A 20,347-nucleotide genomic window follows, 5' to 3' on the forward strand; every position below is an offset into this window, starting at 1 on the left:
TGTATATAAGGCGCTTAGCACAGCGCCTGGCACATAGTAAGAGCTCAGCTAATGTTAATTGTTGTTTCCCTTCGCTTGCCTCTACTCTCTCCGCTCGTTTTCCGCCGGCTCCATTCATTCTTTTCCAAGGACATGCAGGGGGCGGGCCCACTTCCCCCTCCGCCCCACCCAAGCTCCGCCCCGCACTTCTGCCCCGATTGGTTCCTGAGAGGCGGAGCGGAGGGAAGAGCCCAGTCCGAAGCGGTGGGGGCGGGGCGCATGCGCGGGCTGGGAGGGGTGGAGGAGGAGAGGAAGAGCTGCCGGAAGTAGGCGGCAGAGGTGGTGGCAGGGCTGGCAGCAGCTGCCAGGGAAACCGAGGCGCGGGACGCACGGCTCACAGACAGGCAGGCCTGGGGGTCGTCTCTGCGCCCGGCACGCAGGAGGCCTGAGCGCCCCCCTTGCCTGGGCTGAGGGTCCCTGCCTGGTCCGGCAGCCTCGTCGGGACCCGGGTCTCTCCCTAAGCCCGCCAGGGGGCGCCGCTCTGAGGGGCTGCAGAGTGGGGGGCGGGCGCGGCTGACCCGAGAAGGGGTGCCGGGCCGGGCGGTGGGAGAGGGCTCTTCCCCGCTCAGGAGGTGCCCCTGGGCGGGGGACCAGGAGTCCTCACCTCCGGACTGAGGCAGGGGTTTCTGGGGGCGAGGAGGGCGCGTCGCCCTCTGCCCCCGCCGGCACCCTGGCCATGACGGGCAAATCGGTGAAGGACGTGGATCGGTACCAGGCGGTCCTAGCCAACCTGCTGCTGGAGGAGGATAACAAGTTTTGTGCGGACTGCCAGTCTAAAGGTAGCGCATCCCTCCTGGCGGGCGAGGGGTCCAGCCTCCGGGCGGCGCGGGGGAGGCGGCCTGTGTGGTGAGGGGGCGGTCTCTGGAGCTTAGGTGGCCCGGATCATCTAAATGGTAACGCGTGCTACCGTTGCTGATGCGGCTGCTAGGTGTCCTGCGGCGCCGGAATTGGCGTGGGGAGAGGTTGGGGGGGCGAGTGTGTGTGGTTGGGGGGTGGGGCGGTGGTGGTGTGGGTGGAAGTGGCGTGGTGTGTGCAGGTGAGAATGTCTGTATTTCAGGGCTCGAATGAGTTCTGGGCCGACTGTCAGTCCAGAGGCAGCCCAGAGCTCGCAGCCTTCCGCTTGCAAAGCTGGGGGCGAACTGCGGTGGTGCGCGCGGGGGTGGGGGTGGGGGCGGGGGCGGGAAGAAGCGAGATGACGGGGAGGAAAACAGCTTAAATGATTTTTAAAGGTGGTGAGCGTCGCTGCCTGCTATTTGGTTAGCAGTTCCATCTGTCATTTTACAGCCTTGCTGAGATCTGACAGAGCGCTTAGGTGCTTTCCTCTTTCTGGATGTGTGGAGGGGGGAACTATGCAGTGACACAGTGCGGACTTCTAGACAGCCTAGCCCTGGCTTGTGGAGTGTGTTGGAGGCCTGATGTGTGTGTGGTGGCAGAAACTAGCAGACTGTGTCTGTAGTGCAGGATTGGTTTAATCAGTGCGGAGGAGGAAGCAAGGGATACATCGAATCTGTTGCTTTCATGGCCATCGAAGTATGACCATTGTAGACTGGCAGAGCCGTTTAGTCTTTGTTTTCTGTGCCCTCAAAGATTCATGATTTGATACAATTACAAATCAGTATGCTACGAAAGCTTGGTTATTAGTGAAATATTTGCACTCGAAATTGATAGATTATAAATATTTTGTTTCCTTATTTTCTTTCTGAATTCTTTGGAATATAAATTGAAGTTGGGAAAATTCTTTTCCTTTTTGGTTTGGGTAGAAAGGGATATATTGTGGGAGCTATTGTTAATTTACTTTTGTTCATAATGCAGTGAATTTGCCTGGATTGTTTGCCATATAGCATGTTGGACGTATAGTACACAGCAAAGGTTCAAATGTATTTGTATTTATCAATATTGAGAAAGGAAGTACATGCTTAATTGACGCTTTCACTTAATTACCTTTTATTTTAGAGAAGTAAGGGTTTTTTTATTTGTTTTTGTTTTTATTTTTGGCTGCGTTGGGTCTTTGTTGCTGCACGCGGGCTTTTCTGTGGTTGCAGGCGGGGGCTACTCTTTATTGCGGTGCGCGGGCTTCTCATTGTGGTGGCTGCTCTTGCTGGGAGCACGGATTCTAGGCACGTGAGCTTCAGTAGTTGTGGCACACGGGCTCAGCAGTTGTGTCTCGCGGGCTCTAGAGCGCAGCCTCAGTAGTTGTGGTACACAGGCTAAGTTGCTCCATGGCACGTGGGATCTTCCCAGACCAGGGCTCGAACTCTTGTCCCCTGCATTGGCAGGCGGATTCTTAACCACTGCGCCACCAGGGAAGTCCGAGAAGTAAGGTTATTTAAGGAGAACAGGAGACAGATACTTTTATTTGGACACCTCGTAGTACATTTTAGTACCCTTTACCAATGGATAAATGGCATGTGCCATTAGGAAAGCAGGTCCCCAGACTTCTCTCCTGAATTTTTGCATTGGCAATAATTCATTTAAAAAAGTACTTAAGAACCATTTTACGTTGAGTAAGTTAATTTCTTATAGTTGACTCTTGTGAGATCTTGTGCTAGATCTATTGGAAGACTCAGTTTAAAATTTAAGAGTATATCTCTTGGTTTTACTCAAGTTCCCTTGTGTCCTCAGTTGACAGATCTTGAGTCACAGTGAAGCAACCCACTGGAGTGAGCATTGATACATTTGGGGAGTCAGATGCCATTTTGATGATTAGTACCACCCCCATCCCCTATTTTGCATACCACTCTTATACTTACTCATATTCCTATAAAATATAACACATGGAAGAGAGGTTGATTCATCATTTCTTCCTCCAAATTTTCCGTTGATAAAGATATCAACAGAATTACTGGGGATCAGGTAATAAAACATTAGTCAATTCATTCTTAATGAGAGCTAGTAACTGCTGGCCTGTAAACTTTATTAACTGCTCTTAATAGTAGAATCCTGGTTTCTGAAACAATTTCTTTTCACAAATTAGCTTTACATTTTGGCTTGGTGGCTTCAGTGACTCGGCCATTGTATTAAAAAGGAGATGACAATGTGTGTCAGTCATCTTTCAGTTAAGACATTTGTTGTGGCCTCAGTTTATCCAGTTTGTGAATTAGCTAGCCCCTTCCACTCTTTCAACTCCTTTTACTCATGTTCCCTCTCCTTTTTCCTGATTTTAGTTGTTGTAATCATCATGTGGACAAATGTCAGACCATGGAAGGAAGAGACACTTGCATCTGTAGATTAAGTTAGCTGTTAAGCTCTGGTAAAAATAAATAATAATAATACACTTAGTGGGAGGAGGAATTTTAAAGCTGTAGGCTAAAATGAGGTTTGTACTTGAGTATTTATCTGTAGGTCTCATGTCCTTTCTTCCTTAGAAAACTGAGAGCTTAATTGTATAGGACCTGGTGAGTGACTGCTTGCTAATCCATTAGTATAAAATCAGATGATGTAGCCCTGAACTGCAGACCTTTGAGCAGGTATTTTTGGTCTTTTTTTTTTTTTTTTTTGCGGTACGCGGGCCTCTCACTGTTGTGGCCTCTCCCGTTGCGGAGCACAGGCTCCGGATGCGCAGGCTCAGCGGCCATGGCTCACGGGCCCAGCCGCTCCGCGGCATGTGGGAACTTCCCGGACCGGGGCACGAACCCGTGTCCCCTGCAGGCGGACTCTCAACCACTGCGCCACCAGGGAAGCCCGAGCAGGTATTTTTGTAATGTTCCAAAATAACTCTGGCAATAAATCTTTGTAAAAAAAATCTTAAAGCTCATTTAAGAATATTATCTTTAGATATGTAATTTGAACATCAGAATAGAGAATAAACATGTGTTCTCTTTGTATAGTACAAGTTTTGTTGGTTCTGGGGTTTTTTAACTCTCTTGAGCATGAGACTCACCAGTTTCCAGTACCTCTAAGGCATTGAAATAATTTCTGTGTGGGAACGGAGACTGCTTTGGTATTGCCTTTAAAAAAATGCTGTGACTTGCTTTAGGCTGAAAGATGTGGTTTCATCACCCAAAGCCCTTAAGTTATTGTGACCTTTAGGGTAAAATTTTGGACTGACTTAAGTTGTGGAAGAACAGAGGACAAACATACTGGAAATTTCAGATATGTTAGTGGTTAATTCCATCTAGTTGAAGCCAGGTCCCATTTTTGGATAGACCCTTGGTGGGGTTATACTGGTCTAAGGTTTAGTCTTTAGCTCTGCAGTTGCATATTTTATCAGTGTGCCTGGAATAACCCCTAATCAACCTCGTCAAAGACTGGTTTAGGACTTCCCTGGTGGCACAGTGGTTAAGAATCTGCCTGCCAATGCAGGGAACATGGGTTTGAGCCCTGGTCCAGGAAGATCCCACATGCCATGGAACAACAAAAGACTTGTTTAAACTGGACATTATCTTATTTACCATGAAAGGATCTACCTTTCTGATGACCTGAATACTTATATCCACTGTTGGGACACTCCTTTCTCAGTATCAAGGTTAGTGAAAAATTGAGAGCTGTTTAATGAACAAAGAATTAGAATGGAAGAAATTTGATGGTCTTGAGGAATATTTACTTCCAACTGTGAAATACCGCATGGAATTCTGGAGTCTGACAAAAACTTTGTAATACCTTTTTACTTCTCTTTTCTTCTGCTACATCCCATTTCTGAAATGTTTCACTTTGAATCACCTAACCGTTGCCTTTGTTCCAACTCCCATTATGTATTCTTAAACTTCAATTCACTTTTTGCAAAACCACTTTCATGTGGTTCAAAATTCAAAAAGTTCAAAAGGGAATATGTACAGTGAAAAGTTGTGTTCCTGTCCCTGATCCCTTAGCCATCATTTTCCAGTGCTTCTGCAAGTAACCACTGTTAGTAATTTCTTATGTGACTTTTAAGAGATAGTATATGCATGGACAAAAAAACTACATTTAAATATATTTCTTTTCAGTGCTTTTATGCAAATAGTAGCATGTTACCCACAGTTCATGGCACCTGGCATTTTTCAGTCCACAGTATAACGTGGAGGGCACGGAGATTCCCTCTCCATGCACATTAAAGAGCGTCCCCATTCTTTCAGGGTATTAAGTTGAAAGATATGCGTAAGTGATTTGGAAACATCTACTCTCATTGAAGTCATCTTAGAAAGTGTCCTAGGCCCATCCATAGCACAGGTAGGCTCACCTTTCAGGTGGCAAAGAATCAGAGCTGTAGACTTTTGATGTTGGAACATACAGTTAAACTCCATTACTCTGATTATTTTAGCTTTGTGACCTTCAGCACACTACCTTTCTCAGTTTAATTTTCCTCATTTGAAAAATAAAAATGCCTCGTAAACTAAAGTGTTACACAAATGTAAGCATTATTTATTATTACCATTGCTGAACTTGTTTATTTTATCTTGATTTTATTCATTTCACTTTCAGACTTTATTCCCTTAAATACTCTAGTTACTGGAAGCCACAGTTAGAATGACTCACTGAATAACTCACCAAATAAAAAACCACCTAGTTCTTAAGCCAAAACCATTTCCTATAGGACTTTATGGTACCCTTGAGGATGGTCTCTGGATGTTTTCTGACTCTTCAAAGTTGTATGAAAGGTTAGACCAGGGAATCTTTCTGTAGACATTTTTTTTAATATTAGTCCCAAATTTTAACTCTGGTAAATTAATCTCTAGCTTTGCTTTACTTTTGTTTTCTGTCAATAGCTAAATCATTGCTTGTTAAATATCATTCCTTAGAAATGAACATTCCTATCAATTTTTAATTATTTTAGCTGTATCTGTGGCACCTCTTAAGAGATTTTTTTTTAATTGCATCAGATCTGGACAACAGAAGGAATTTTCCTTCCATCTCTAATTGTTAAATACCCTTCTCCAGCCAAAATCAAATAACTTTCTGGCTTTTTACAGCTAATGCACCTTAACTCTAACAGTTGTAGTTAGGTTGACACAGTTTTACTGAAAGTAATTTATAAAAGTCCCCATTAGGTTGTCTTTTAATATCAACTTGTTAAACCTGTTCCCTGGGAGATACTTTCCTATTCGTTCTCCTTGCCATTATCCAGTGGCAGTGGGATAGATAGAGAGTACAAAATGCCTTATCTTTTAAGAACTCTTTGCAAGCCTGAGAGTACAATCCCACACTATATATATTCATTCAGAAAATAGTTCTTAAGCACCTGCTTTGTGTCAGACACTGTACCAAGACATGTAGATTAAAAGATAGGGCCTTTGGTTTCAAGGATTTTATAGTCTAATGGACAAGCAGATGTGTAAGCAGATAAATGATGCAATGTAGTAATTATCATTGTAGGATTGTGTACAGGGAGAAATGAAAGCATTGAAGAAAGCAAGAAAGTCTGCCTAGGAAGTCATGGCTCAGAGAGACAAGTAGGCTATATCTTGAATGATAAGTGTGACTTTACCAGGTGAATTTAGGGCATTCCAGGCAGAGGAAGCAGAATGTGCAGGAGCCAAGATGTGCTGTACCGTGTGTGTGTGTGTGTATATGTGTATGTGTGTGTGTGAGATTCTTTAGTATATTCTCACTACATGTTGGGGATTGGTGAGGGATAATGTAGGCAGAGACCCATAAGGTTAAAATCCTCGCTCTGTAGTTGACTTGCTGTATGGCATTGAGATTATGAATATGCTTTAGACTCCCTGTTGTGTAAGAAGCCCCTAGTATTGGAAGCCCACCTGCTACTCAAATGGGATTATAAATATTGCAAACATGAAATGTTCTCTAACTGCTGAGTAGTAAGGAAGGTCTGAGTATTGTGCCCACTAGATCTCCATGGAAGTGTACCCTCATGAGTACATTAAACTATCTTAGAGAAGTCTAGTGAAATGTCAGCAGTAGATGTCATGCCATTTCTGGAGTTGATGACGTTGAATTTTGAGGCTGAGCATGCTCTCACACTCAAGCAGTCTAAGAGTGTTGAATATTTGAGTGTGCCCTTGGTTGTTCAGTGCTTAGGATGTGTAAACAGGCAGTTGCAGCCACATCTCTCAGTATACCTTTCAACAAATCTATTGCTTTTAAATAAATCAGAAAATTTCCTTCTTTCTGCATTTTTCATCTGATGTCATTATGGTATGTAGGTGGCAGCTTTCTTGGGCACGGTTGTCTATATTACTGTTCACCACATGAGTCATTGTCGGTTTCTGTTCTGCCTGAAAATTCCATCTTGGAAATAATGTCACGCAGCTGGAGACCACAACACGGTTCTCGTTACGAACATTGCAGCTGGCTTTGTATGTTATGTTGAAAGCTACCTGTGCCATAAGGAAGAGATAAAGTGACTTATTAAATGGACTCAGACTCAATTCCTCCAAATGATATCCCCTGTGAAAAAGATGCCCAGCAAGAATCTGCATAAAACACACATGTGTTTTACATTCTAAGCATACAGTGCCTAACTTTTGTCCTTGTGTCTGCTTAAATCCTTATCACAGTTATACTTCTGTTTGAGCAAGTGGCCAGTTTAAGTAGATACTAACTTTGAAGAAGTTCTGTGTTGGCCCCTGGAGTGTGACAGTTCAGCATACCACATTGAAAAGGTAGGAACCAAGTCTATGTAGAGTAGAACCCCTTAAAGTTAACTCACTTTTACCAAATTCCTCTATTGTTAAAGAAATATTCCTCTGCTAGTTAACTTCTTAAAATTGTAACTTGCTACAGTTAACACATGCACTAGAATGTAAGCTCCGTGAGGGCGGGGGTTTTGTGCCTGTTTTGTTCACTGTAGTATTCCTGGCACCTAGAACAATGGTTGGCACAGGTCAGGCTCTCAGTAAATATTTGTTTGAACAGTATAAATCCTTTGTTTCTATTTAGAAGAAATCCTTTATAAGTTATCTGAATGTTTGTGTAATTCTTAGGAAAGCTAAGTTTTAAAATATATTTTAAAGGCAGGGACCCTTCAGAGAAACAGAAAGCACTGTAGGTGGTACAAGCAGAGGGAATTTAATATGGAATAGTTAACATAGGTGATACAAGAGCCAAGAAGGTCAATGGGGTGGTGAGACAACCCAGAGATTGGCAACACCTGGGAGCTCCTAGGCCCCTAAGGAAATTAGAAGGTGCTGGTGTCACCAAAGGCCAGAAGCCTGAGCCATCTGCTGTGAGCTAGAAGCCTGGAAAGAAGAGCTGTCTGGTGGCAGCTGGAACTCGGACCAAGTAAGATAGAGAGCATTACCCTGGCTTCCCTCCTTCTCTTGCCTTTCCTCATCAGTGCCTCCCATTGGTGGAACTTACTCAGAAATCAGTTGGCAAGGGAGCCTGGGAGATGTAGTTCCCTGTGATAGTGTAGAGCAAGGGGAGGATCCAAGCTGAGGCAGGCAAAGGCACAAAGGCACTTAAATCTCCAAGATGTAATTCTTTCTCCTTGTAAGTAAACAGTTATTTTGGACAAGCGATAAGAAGGGTTTTCAGGCAGATAACCTCTTGTGCTTCAAAAGGATCTAGGATCTTAACTGTTGCCGGAATAGTAATTAGTCCTGGGAAGTAATGTAACTTTGTATAGTCATGTAACAAGTAATGTAACTTTTATGTAGCCATTGCCTATATAATTAGGATGTGCGGATTCTGTGGAATCTGTATTTGACTTTTGGTCTCCACCAGGACAATTTATCGTTTGGTTACTCAGAAAATAAGTTCCCACCCTGTTGATTCTGGGAAGCCTTAAGCATGATGTGTATGCACTGAGCTTGTCCCATCTACGACTAAAAACTTTGAGTCTGTAACACTTAAGATGTACAAAGAGAGTTTTGAGGATTGCAGCCTTAAAACGTGGTACAGGTTAGACTTTCCTTGATCGTTAAGGAAGTTTTCCTTGTGCCACGTATTTTTTTAAATAGTTTGATCAGTTTGCCTGTGCCGCCCGCCCCCAGATTCAGTCCAGTTACCACTGGGTGAGAGAGGTAAGATCACTGGACATACTATCTTCTATACTGAACCTGAAAAATAAAAAATATTTTGTCTTATTTGGAAGGTTGCTGCTGCTCCATTTAAAGACAAAGCTTCTCAAGTTATGGCTACTAGTTTTCTCCTTGATTATAAAGTGTTTAATGAGTTATGTGATACAAGTTTAGCACTTTCTAGAAGTGCTTTTTTTGTCAATCAGGTCACCTGCCTTTGGGCGCCTGCCACGTTAATGGAATTGGTGGAACTAGGCCAACAAGGGTTTTCAGTGGAGTGTGAGTATGTTTGCTTTTAGGCTGTTATTTTCCACAGAAGCTATGGGTAAGGAACCCTCACTGAGTAAAGTTACCAACGGTAAAAAAAAAAATTGCATAGGTTTCATTGTTTTTCTCTTTTCTCCAAAAATTAACTTCCTCTTAGAGGGTACTACTATAATTCACAGATGTGATTGAAATGTAATTTGGTATTGTAAAAAGCATATCAGCCTGCTTCCCAGAGTACCAGTTGTTCCCATCCAGTCCATTTTACCCTAAGAGGTACATCTATGCATTTTTGAAGCCTCGTGTTTAATAATTACAATATTTTACTACTGTATTTGACTCTTCCATTTTCCAAACTTTCTCCTTCCCTACCCCACTCCTCTGGATCCTATATTTCCCCACAGGTTTTGTGGATGCTGGTCCATTGATGGCTGAACTGCAGGTCCCTTCCCAGTGAAAAACCCCAGAGATGAGCCAAATCTGCCTTCATCTGTGGCCATCCATCAGTGTAAGGTTGCCCTGGTGGTTGTTTTCAGTTTATCCACCACTCCCCTTGACCCCCATGCGTGTGGCTGAAACGCCCTGGAATCCCACCTTTGTAACATATTGCTGGGATTTTATTATTGCTGCTCATTTTCATTTTCAAGTAATGTTAAGTAGTTTTCTGACCATTTTTGTTGACCATAGCCCTCTTTTCCCCATTTGTATATTTCCTATGGGTATTCTGGTTTGCTTTTTACATACCTGTAGGATATGGTTTATTTAGAAACTACTGGACTTCATAAGCCCACTTGGAAAATGCTCTGTTGATCTTTATTTAATTTCAAGTCAAAACTTTCAAAAAGAAATGTCTTAATCGGAAACAATGAGAACTGGATCCCTCAGGCTTCGTGTCATTTCTCCTCACCCAAAAAAACAAATGTGTAACTTTCTCATTTTATCATGTGTTGAAAATAGTAGAGCAAATACAGGAGGAAGAGAGACCTACTCTCAGCTGTAGCTGATAAGCCTGTCCCAGCATAGAGATGTGAGAAAATAGAGCACCTTTTCTTTTCCTCCATTGCAAATAGCCATACTGTCTTTCACAGCAGTTGCTAGTGATGGGAAGACCATAAATCCCCATGCCTCTATCTCAGAGCTTATACCTTTAGATGTGAGTTTACATGTTAATCCTACAATGTTACTTCCTGAAGTGCACACGAAGTAAATTTTAACTTCTTCCTCTTTTCTTGTCTTAGTGGAAGTCCCCTCTGTGTGTGTGTGTATTTAGAAATGAGATCTCTAGTGTTTCAAGCCTTGAGTTAAAAACTTTGTCTTAATATTGTTTAGATGGTTTTTGTTCTAATGTCTTCGAAAAATAATTTCGTACAGAATTTTCCATGTGAACTGGTAATATCATATGCTGGTGAGGGAAGGGGCATTGGTGTCTTTTCTTGATACTTTACCACTTGGGTTATAACTGACCCAAGCCCTCTGATGAGAAATAGGAAGGAAACTCCCTGTTCTTTTTTCTGAAACTCCCTGTTCTTATCATGATGCTTGTGTTCAAAATAGCTGGCAAAAACGGACCTAATGGAAACCAATTTGTGTGACGGCTGATTTGAGAAAAAAAGAAAAGATTCAGGCTCTTCTGTGTTGAAAGCATTTTTATTGAAATAATAGCTGTAAGGACTGGGGACTTTGTCTCTCTGAAGGTAGATATGAGGGGTTGGGTTGGAGAAACTGTTTCAGACCAAGGAGCATTTTGAGCAAAGGTCTTTCGTAGAGTGTGAGTGCTATTATTAACGTTACTAGCTTTTATGTGAGAGAAAGGAAGCATCATTAAATACAACATTGGAATCAGGAAGATTCCTAATCACCTCCTCTGAGCATTCTGACTTGGTTTTGAGCCTAGTCTGTAAATAGGCACCAGGCACAAGTGACTCAAATCAAGGGCAGAGTAAAAAATAAGGCTCAGTTTCATTAGACTTCTTATGCATATAAGGGGAAAAAAGGGACTTCCTTGGCTGTCCAGTGGTTAAGACTCCTCGCTTCCACTGCAGGGGGCGGGGGTTTGATCCCCAGTCGTGGAACTAAGATCCCACATGCTGGATGACCAAAAAGAAAAAAAAAAATTTTTGTTACCATAGGAACAGACTCCCAGACCAGTTGTGCTTATTGGCTAAAGATCATTAAATGCTTTTCTTTAAAAAACAAAAACTTTATTTTTTCTCATTATGAAAGTTATTCGTATTTGTGATGCAAATCATTGGAAAGTATGAAAAAGTATGATGCAGAAGATATTTCATATAATCCTTATCACCCATTTTTTATTTCATTTATATTTTATTTCATTTATGTTTCATTTATATTCATTTATATTTCATTTACATTTTATATTTCATTTCATTTATACTATAATAATTTTGTATCATTATTGTTTTGCTTAACATTTATCATAAGCATTTTTCATGACATTAAAAACATTTAAATGCCTTTATTGTATTCCATTGTTTGAATATATCATTACTTAACTCTTGCCCAATTGTTGGACCTTGGGTCTTAATTTTCCAGAGTTATAAGATAATGAGACATTGTGAATTTTTGTGTTGCTGTGAGACTTATGGGTTATTTATGTGTTCAGAGTTGAGTAGTTATGTGGGCCCTCTAATTTTAAGGAGTTGTCAGGGAGTCCTCTGGGTTGAGCCCATGTAGGGATGGCCTTGCCGTGGGGGCAGTTCATTTTGAACTGCCTCATGGCAGTGGACATTTGAGACAAGGAGCACAGAGAGCTGGGGAGAATCCAGGCTTGACCGTAAGGAACACATTTATGGGACATGATCACAGCTAGATGGGCCAAGATATATTCTTATATCTCACGTGCAATTTCCACATTATGTACTTGGTATGTGGAAATACTGTTGGGCCGTTGATCAGCATCTTATGTTGTTCATACAGGCCTCCTTCACTTAAACTCGGTCCACTGAGAGGGAGGATTAGAAGCCCTACATTGGTGGAAAGGGGATAACAGCCACTGTTTTTTGTTTTTGTTTTACAAAGCTTTCCTTAGACTGAATTCCATGAGGACAGGGACTGCGTCCCGTGTTTTCCTGTTAGCTAAAGCACAGCATCGGGAACATAGTGCCTGTGTCTCCGTTGTGAACACTATTCTAGTTATGCGTGTTCAGATCATAATCTTGTTTAGTTTTTTGGTTTTTTTTTTTTTTTTTTTTTGCTGTACGCGGGCCTCTCACTGTTGTGGCCTCTCCTGATGCGGAGCACAGGCTCCGGACGCGCAGGCTCAGCGGCCATGGCTCACGGGCCCAGCCGCTCCACGGCATGTGGGATCTTCCCAGACCGGGGCACGAACCCGCATCCCCTGCATCGGCAGGTGGACTCTCAACCACTGCGCCACCAGGGAAGCCCTTGTTTAGTTTTTTGAAAGTCACCCTCATACTCTTAACTCAGATATTTGAAGCTCTGTGACATTGCAGGAAGCTGAGCAGGTGAATCTCAAGCTTGCTCTGTGGCAGTTGCTTCTGTGCACCATCTCTTTTGTGTGCTCTGGCATCTGTACCACCTTGAAAGCTGGAGCCAGTCACAGAGCTGGTATTCTGCCCTTTCCGTAGGAGGTCTCAGTGAGACACACCATTTTAGAGGAAATGGAGCAGGGAGTGTAAAACGGGAGGCTGAAATAGCAGTCCTTTAGCCTTTTTGTGGGCTGGGAGTAAATATTTAGACACTCTTCAGGTGCAATAGAGATTAATCATAACCTTGCAACACTTTTAGAGGCTCCCCTTGTTCCTGCTGGAACAGGTTTGTCTAATTTGAAGAACCTTGCTTTGGCTCTTTCGAAGCCGCGATTTTTTTCCCCAGGAGACCTGCCCTGAGTTCCTCTGTGTAATGTCCCCTTTGCAGGAACTTTCTATCCACACGGGTGGCATCTTTGTGCCACCCACTTGCACCGTACCTTCCGACCCGTACCTCATTATGCCCAATTCTGAAACACCTGTCTTTTGAAACAGTGAATATCTTCTTTAGAAAAAGGGCAGATCTCCACTTTGTGCTCTGCTCCCTTAAGCCAGGGCTGTGTTTTTGTTTTGTTTTGTATTTTTGCGGTACGCGGGCCTCTCACTGTTGTGGCCTCTCCCGTTGTGCTCCGGACGCGCAGGCTCAGCGGCCATGGCTCACGGGCCCAGCCGCTCCGCGGCATGTGGGATCTTCCCGGACCGGGGCACGAACCCATGTCCCCTGCATTGGCAGGCGGATTCTCAACCACTGCGCCACCAGGGAAGCCCGCCAGGGCTGTTTTGATGACTAACATTCTGCGTGTCCCTAGACTAACCATCTGTATTTTGGTCCCAGAATTCATTTCTATTCTGCTGTTTCTGTAGAGATGAAAGTTCTCCAGCTTTTGGATACGGTTGTGATTCAGTTAAACTCGCACTGGTTTTCCATCTGTTTGCCATTGATTGGGGCTCCTCTGATGTGTTGGGAAAGCTGCACACCGTCGTGGAAGGAAGAAGTTCACATGTCTGTGGTCTTGTACAAGAGTTCATTTGCTGACTCGGAAGGTTTTGTGTAAAGCCTCTCTCTGCCTGTGTGAAAAGCACGAGCTTCCCTTCAAACAAGTGAAAAATGAGTTCTGCCTGGCTGCTTGTTCTTCGCTCTCCTCCACTTCTGGGCTTCCTCTGAGGAAGAGGAATGTGGCTGGGAAGGGGTGTGGATGAGCCTTCACACACAAACTCAGGCCTTGGGCTTTCCAGCAGCAGAGAATGTGTGCGTGAGAAGAGAAAAGAACACCTGAAGAATAGGATATCAATTTAGGGACTATTATTGAGCATCTACTATGTATAACACACATTTGGGGTGTAGAAAGATGATTCTCATTCCAGTCCAGCTGATGATTTCTTCTATGAACTTGGGTAAATGAGTTGACCTCCCCGGGCCTTAGATTCTCCAGCTGTGCTTGGACTAGATAATCCTTAAGGTTCTTTCCAGTTTTGGAATTCTGTATCGAAATGTTTATCTGTTTGTTACAGAACAAGAGAAACGGCTTTTCCACAGGATTGGCATATTCTTATATCTCACATGCTTCAAACTAAGTGGCTTCAAGATGGTTTCTCAGCACTGTTGATGTTTCGGATACTTCTTTGTTGAGAGGTTGTCCTGTATAGGAGGTAAAGCAGCATCCTTGGCCTCACCTACTAGATGCCAGTAGCACCCCAACTTTCTGCCAGTTGTGACAACTAAAAATGTCTCCAGACATTGACATTGCCACTTGGGGGGAAAATTGCTTCAGTTGAGAAGCACTGCTCTAAAGAAAGAAGAGTGGTACTGTTTGAATGTGGCTATTTTTAATATCTATTTTCATATTGGTTCTCCGCTGCTTATTACCTGTCCTGGGGTTGGAAGATGAAGAGCAATCTCATTGGTCAAGAGCTCTATCACCTTTCTTTGGTAGCTTCTTCTAAAGATATGCCTCCCCTCAGTGGGCAGGCTTACTTTGCATCTTCAGTATTTTTTTCAGAATATGAGAAGCTATTGGTTGTTGCAAAGAGGAAGCTAAGGCTTTAACGGGAAGTAACTTAAAAGATATAAAGAACTAAATGTCCCCAGGGAGTGAAGACAATAACTTCTAGAGAATCGAGTTAAACATCTGTTTCCTGAAGTGAGGTCATGAGTGATAGGAAATTAGTTTAATTATAATGTCAAGTTTTGAAATATCAGGTTCACCTGGCCGACTTTGAAATAATTGCCCAGCTGTTAGCTCAGCGATCCATCTCTACACACCTCCAACCCCCAGCCTGATGAAAGCCATTGAGGTAGTGATTGAAAAGTTCTAGCTCTCTTATAAGATCTGGGTTTTATCCTTATTGCTTTTGCTACAAAATGTTGGTTTTATTTTATTTAAAAATTTGTTTTAATTTTTTTAACCATTTTTTTGAAGTATAGTTAGTTTACAACATTGTGTTAGTTTCAGGTGTACAGCAAACTGATTCAGTTTTTTTTTGTTTGTTTGTTTGTTTTTGTGGTACGCGGGCCGCTCACTGTTGTGGCCTCGACCACTGCGGAGCACAGGCTCCGGACCCGCAGGCTCAGCGGCCATGGCTCATGGGCCCAGCCGCTCCACGGCATGTGGGATCCTCCCAGACTGGGGCATGAACCCGTGTCCCCCGCATCGGCAGGCGGACTCTCAACCACTGTGCCACCAGGGAAGCCCCTGATTCAGTTTTATATATATATATATATATATATATATATATATTCTTTTTCAGATTCTTTTCCATTATAGGTTATTAAAAGATATTGAATATAGTTCCCTGTGCTATACAGTAGGTCCTTGTTGTTTATCTGTCTTATATATAGTAGTGTGTATATGTTAATCCCAGAGTCCTAATTTATCTCTCCCCCACCCCCAAAATGTTCTTTTTAGGTTGAATTACTTTACATTTGTCCCCAGTGTCATCTTTTTCTCATCTCTTTTCAATCCACATTCTGGACTGGGTTGGGTGCAGAATGATGCTCTTTGCTGATTGGGGTAGAGTGTGTTCTATGAGCATCCTTGCTGGGATGCTCTGGGATCCCAGAGCCATGACTGAGACACTTGAGCCTGTGTCAGTCTCTATCCCTCAGTCCTGGCAGGCTCCGTGTTCCATTCCAGCTGAGCCTTTGCCGGAGTAATTGGCCACATGGAGCCTTCAAGCCAAACAATTGTTTGTACTGAGATAGTCTCACTGTTTGGCTCCTAATGAAATAATCTCCTTCCTGCCCCCAATGAAAGCAGCTATTTTTTACTTCCTCCCTCCCCTTTTCAGAGAAGCCATGCCTCAGCTACCACTCTTCTCGCTTATTCATGAATGCTTTAAGCAGCGTCTTTGTGTAGAGGAAATTAGCTAGAGCCAAAATACCCGAGCTAACCAGGATACAAGGAACATTAAGGACACCCTTCCTCCTAATTTTCTATGTAGGATATTTAAATCACCTTTGTGTGGTTTTCTGAGTAATAAGGGATTCAAACCTCAAGTCCACATAAGAAAAATACTCATTCTAGGTTTTTAAAAAGTATGCTAACTTAGGCAGTTGTTACCTAAAGGAGCTCACAAAATAAAAACAAATATAAAACCCAGCACCAGAACAAGCATAGATGAGTGCCACCGGAGAATGACAAAGTGCTGTGAGAGTCAGAAGAGGAAGGAGAAAAGGCTTGATGGAGACAGCAAGATTTTCACAAAATGAGGTTTTGCAAATGGAAGTAACAGCCCACGTAGAGCTATTTGTGAGCAATATTAAGTTGATCCAGAAAGTATAAGTAGTCCAGTTTTCCTTATTTGTCAAACCTGTGAACCTCTAAAACATGAATTCAGGAAAGAGAATCCACAGGTAGAGACAGAAAGTTGCCCAGGTGGCCCTAGTGTGTCCTGCTTCTCTTTCCCTCTTTGGGTGCTTCTTCTGGATTATCAATGCTTTCATCGTATTGCTGCCTCTGCTCTAAAGCTCTGGCTCATATATAGGCACAAATCACTTCCTTTGATTCTTTTCCCTTAGCCCTGTTAACACCATTCAGAACTTTGAGTACAAAGAGGGAACAAAAAAGGGAACTTATCACAAAATATATGAAACTAAAAAACAGCCACCCTTTTCTTTGAAGGTTTAACTTCTGATACTACCTCGCTCGGCTTGTTCCCAGTCCCTGTTCTGTTTCAGAATCCTGAGGTCACTTGCCTTAGCTTCATAGGACCAGTGTAGATTCTTAGTTACCTTGCTTGATTTTTTTTTTTTCAGCACCTTTTTTTCAGGTCCTCCTCCATGTGAAAGGTACTGTCTAAGGACCCACCACCAGCAATTTTCTCTCTGCTCATTTAGGGCTCTTTTACTCATTTCTCAGTGGATAGGCATCCAGGCCTCTTCCTAAGGTTACTGGCATAATCAGAGACCTTATCCTCCAGGCTGAACTCAAGATTCTCCAGAAAGAGAGGGACTTCCCACTTGGAGGCCTAGCACTGTGTACCACAACTTTCATACTGGTCTCTCATGGGAGCATTTATTTAACAAGAGCTATGAACATACTGGTTTTTTTTAGAAGGGGAAACTTGTATTTTGACTTCATAAAAATTTAAAACATTTAAACAGCAAAGCATTTGCTAAACAAAATAACAGAGGTTAAAGAGAAATTTAAAAACAAGAAGCAAAAAATTGCAAAATGTCAATTCCCCTAATCTATGCATTTAGGGTTAAACCAATAAAAATAGTACTGAAATTAGCTGGGGATGTTGTTATTTAGTTTTTGTTTATTTTTACATTGTTTTAAAAACCAATCAAAATTTATAGGGATAAATATTGTTACTTTTATAGATTTTTAATAGCAGCTTGTTGCATTTCCTGTATTGTTTGAAATGCCTCCACCTGGTCACATCAAACTTCAATTGATGCTTTAAGTAATAGAGGATCTTTTATTGCAGCCAAAGTATAGCAGGTATGCTGTCTAATTCTAGAGAGTCCAATGAAGTGGAAATAATATATTCTTAAGCATTATATTAAACCCTATCTTAGGAATTATAGTAAAAGCAAATGTAGCATCAATTGAATAACAGCCATTAACTAAAGAGAGAAATCAAGAGGACGTTTAAAGACAGAAAACATTAGGCAGGTGTCCTACTATGGTTGTGGATATTTAGGAGGTGGCTGCTCTGGAATTAAACCTGGACATGACCCTAGGTCCCTCAGCCCTCATGGTTTGACCTCCTCCTTCCCTGGAAACCTGATGAAGGAGAGGGATTCCCTGACCCTCTCGGGCCTCTGCTTGCTGAATAGCAGGGCAGAGGAGCCCCTGGGGGAAAGCTGGAATTTAAACCCTGCTTTGGCCAATTTTGTCTCCTGTGACCATTTATTTTCTTAGCTTGTTGAGTTTCTCTCAGTCAACAGAGATGCCAGCCAACTTTGTTGAGGGTTTTTTCTCATGGGACATGATCCATCTTTGATAGAAGGAAATGTTTCTTTACAATTCTCTCTCTAGGTCTTTAGCCAGCTTTCTGTAGGAGTTGCACTTGGGGTGTACACTGCTGATATTTTCGTACACTTTGGGAATTTCTTCTTTACTTCTAAGCAGTAAATTCCCTCCTTGATTAACTTTGTACAAAGTTTCATTATATGTTCTTGATATAGTTCAGTCACTATTTGAAGTTTCAGCTGAAGCTTTTGAATTTCACTTTCAAGCTGTGAATATTCAAATTGCAAAGAGGGTTGCTCAATTTGGAAATTTCTCATTTGACTTGTAAGCTCCTTTTCATTTGATTGTCTTCACATAATTTTTTAAAATTAATTAATTAATTTTTGGCTGTGTTGGGTCTTCGTTGCTGCGCCTGGGCTTTCTCTAGTTGCAGTGAGCGGGGGCTACTCTTCGTTGTGGTGTACGGGCTTCTCATTGCGGTGGCTTCTCTTGTTGTGGAGCACGGGCTCTAGGTGCTCGGCTGCAGTAGTTGTGGCATGCGGGCTTCAGTAGTTGTGGATCACAGGCTCTAGAGCGCAGGCTCAGTAGTTGTGGCACACGGGCTTAGTTGCTCCGCGGCACGTGGGATCTTCCTGGACCAGGGCGCGAACCCGTGTTCCCTGCATTGGCAGGCAGACTTTTAACCACTGTGCCACCAGGGAAGCCCATCTTCACATAATTTTTAAAATGTTCCTTGCTTTTCTCCTTCGAGCCTTTTTAAGGAAACATTTAAGTAACAGCATGGATGAGTTTCTTTGAATCGACTTCTGACTCATAGTCTAGGTGGTCTCCATTTTCTGATCCATTCTTTTTGTCTAATCCCAAATTGCCATCATCCACATAATCTCTAAAGAGAGCAGGTAAATTTGTCCTCTCCAGCACAGTTTTTGTCATAGATCTTTTTAGCTGGCTCTTTCTATGATTTACAACCTATTTCACCCATGTAGTTGAGTTTTCAAGCTTTTTTTTTCTTCATTTCCCACACTCTTTGCCCCCATCCTGCAGCTTCTCGGGAAAGCAATCCTAGGCTTTCCTGAAAATGAGTGTTTTCAACCATACCATCCATTCTTTCCCTCTGAAGTTGTTCTGCATTCTTCTGAGACGCTTTTAGGGTGTTTTGGCACCAGTCACTAAGGGTTGTAGAGAGTTTGACGTTTCTTTGAGTAACCATGTATGTCCTTGAAGGCAAGCCACCATCCCTCCATGAAATGAAAATTTAGGGGCTCACTTCTAGTTATTTTTCGAGAAAATCTACTGTGTTCTCAAGTAAAGAGGTGGACATGTTTAGATTATTACGTTTTGCCATACTCAAGGTTTGTAACGTCAGAGGACTGGCCTCTGCTGCAGGCATCAGCTTGTGTAATCAGTCTAATCTTCTCACTGACTTTATGAGATTCTTCAACCCGGGCACAAGATGTTTCAGCTAGCTCTTTTCCCCTCTTTAAAATATATCAGCTCTCTACTATGAAAACAATCATAGCATCACATACCAGAACCTCCCAGGGAAACCCCAAGAGATTTGGGCCTTGTTTCAGGCTTTTAGAGAGCACCACCAGCAGTACTGCACAGCTGCTGCTCCAGGACTGGCTGGAAAGACACCTTTGTGGCAGTCGGAGGCCCTCTTTGTAGAATCAGGGACTCACCTTGTCCGGGAGTCCCTCAGTCTGCCTCTTGTCCCCAAATCAGAGAAAGGCCTCTGGGTGTCTGTGGGTGAGAGTCACCCTCTCAGATTTCTCTGTGTGGCTGGAACCTATCAGCTGGCAGCTACACACACTGTTTTAGAGGAAGTGATGTCTTTGTTGGTGTATAGAAGTAAGAAGAGGAATAACAAGAATTGATTCTGGAAAGGCCCAGATCATGGAAGAATTTAAGCCACACTTAGTTTGGAGTTCAGTTGGCAGTGGGGGTCTAAATTACATGTCTTTGAATGGGGCAGTGACATCATCAGCACATACCTTGGCAGAATGTCCTTTTCAGAGCCAAAAAAAAAAAAAAAAAAAAGTTCAAACTAGGACCTGGTCCTTTCCCTTCTGAAGTATTCTGGGAAATAGAGTTGAGTACTAAAGGTACAGGTTGTTTGATTTGGTAGTCTTTACTACCAGAAACATCACCTAAGTATACATTAGTTACCGGCCACTGCTGGGATAGCCAGAAAGGAAGAGCCTAACCTGCAATAAAT

General features: G+C 42.7%; 1 protein-coding gene across 1 annotated transcript in view; it reads left to right on the forward strand.

Moving 5' to 3' along the window:
* Positions 1-434: 434 nt before the first annotated feature.
* SMAP2 (small ArfGAP2) overlaps positions 435-20,347 on the forward strand; it is a gene marked incomplete at its 3' end in the record, with an annotated part of 46,992 nt that continues 27,079 nt past the window's right edge. The window contains exon 1 of the mRNA XM_079696347.1: positions 435-818. Coding sequence (XP_079552473.1) covers positions 716-818 — 103 coding nt within the window. The 5' untranslated portion in view covers positions 435-715. The remainder of the gene's footprint in view (positions 819-20,347) is intronic.

The sequence above is a fragment of the Hyperoodon ampullatus genome (genome assembly GCF_949752795.1).
Source record: "Hyperoodon ampullatus genome assembly, chromosome: 2".
In the NCBI taxonomy this organism is placed as follows: Eukaryota; Metazoa; Chordata; class Mammalia; order Artiodactyla; family Ziphiidae; genus Hyperoodon; species Hyperoodon ampullatus.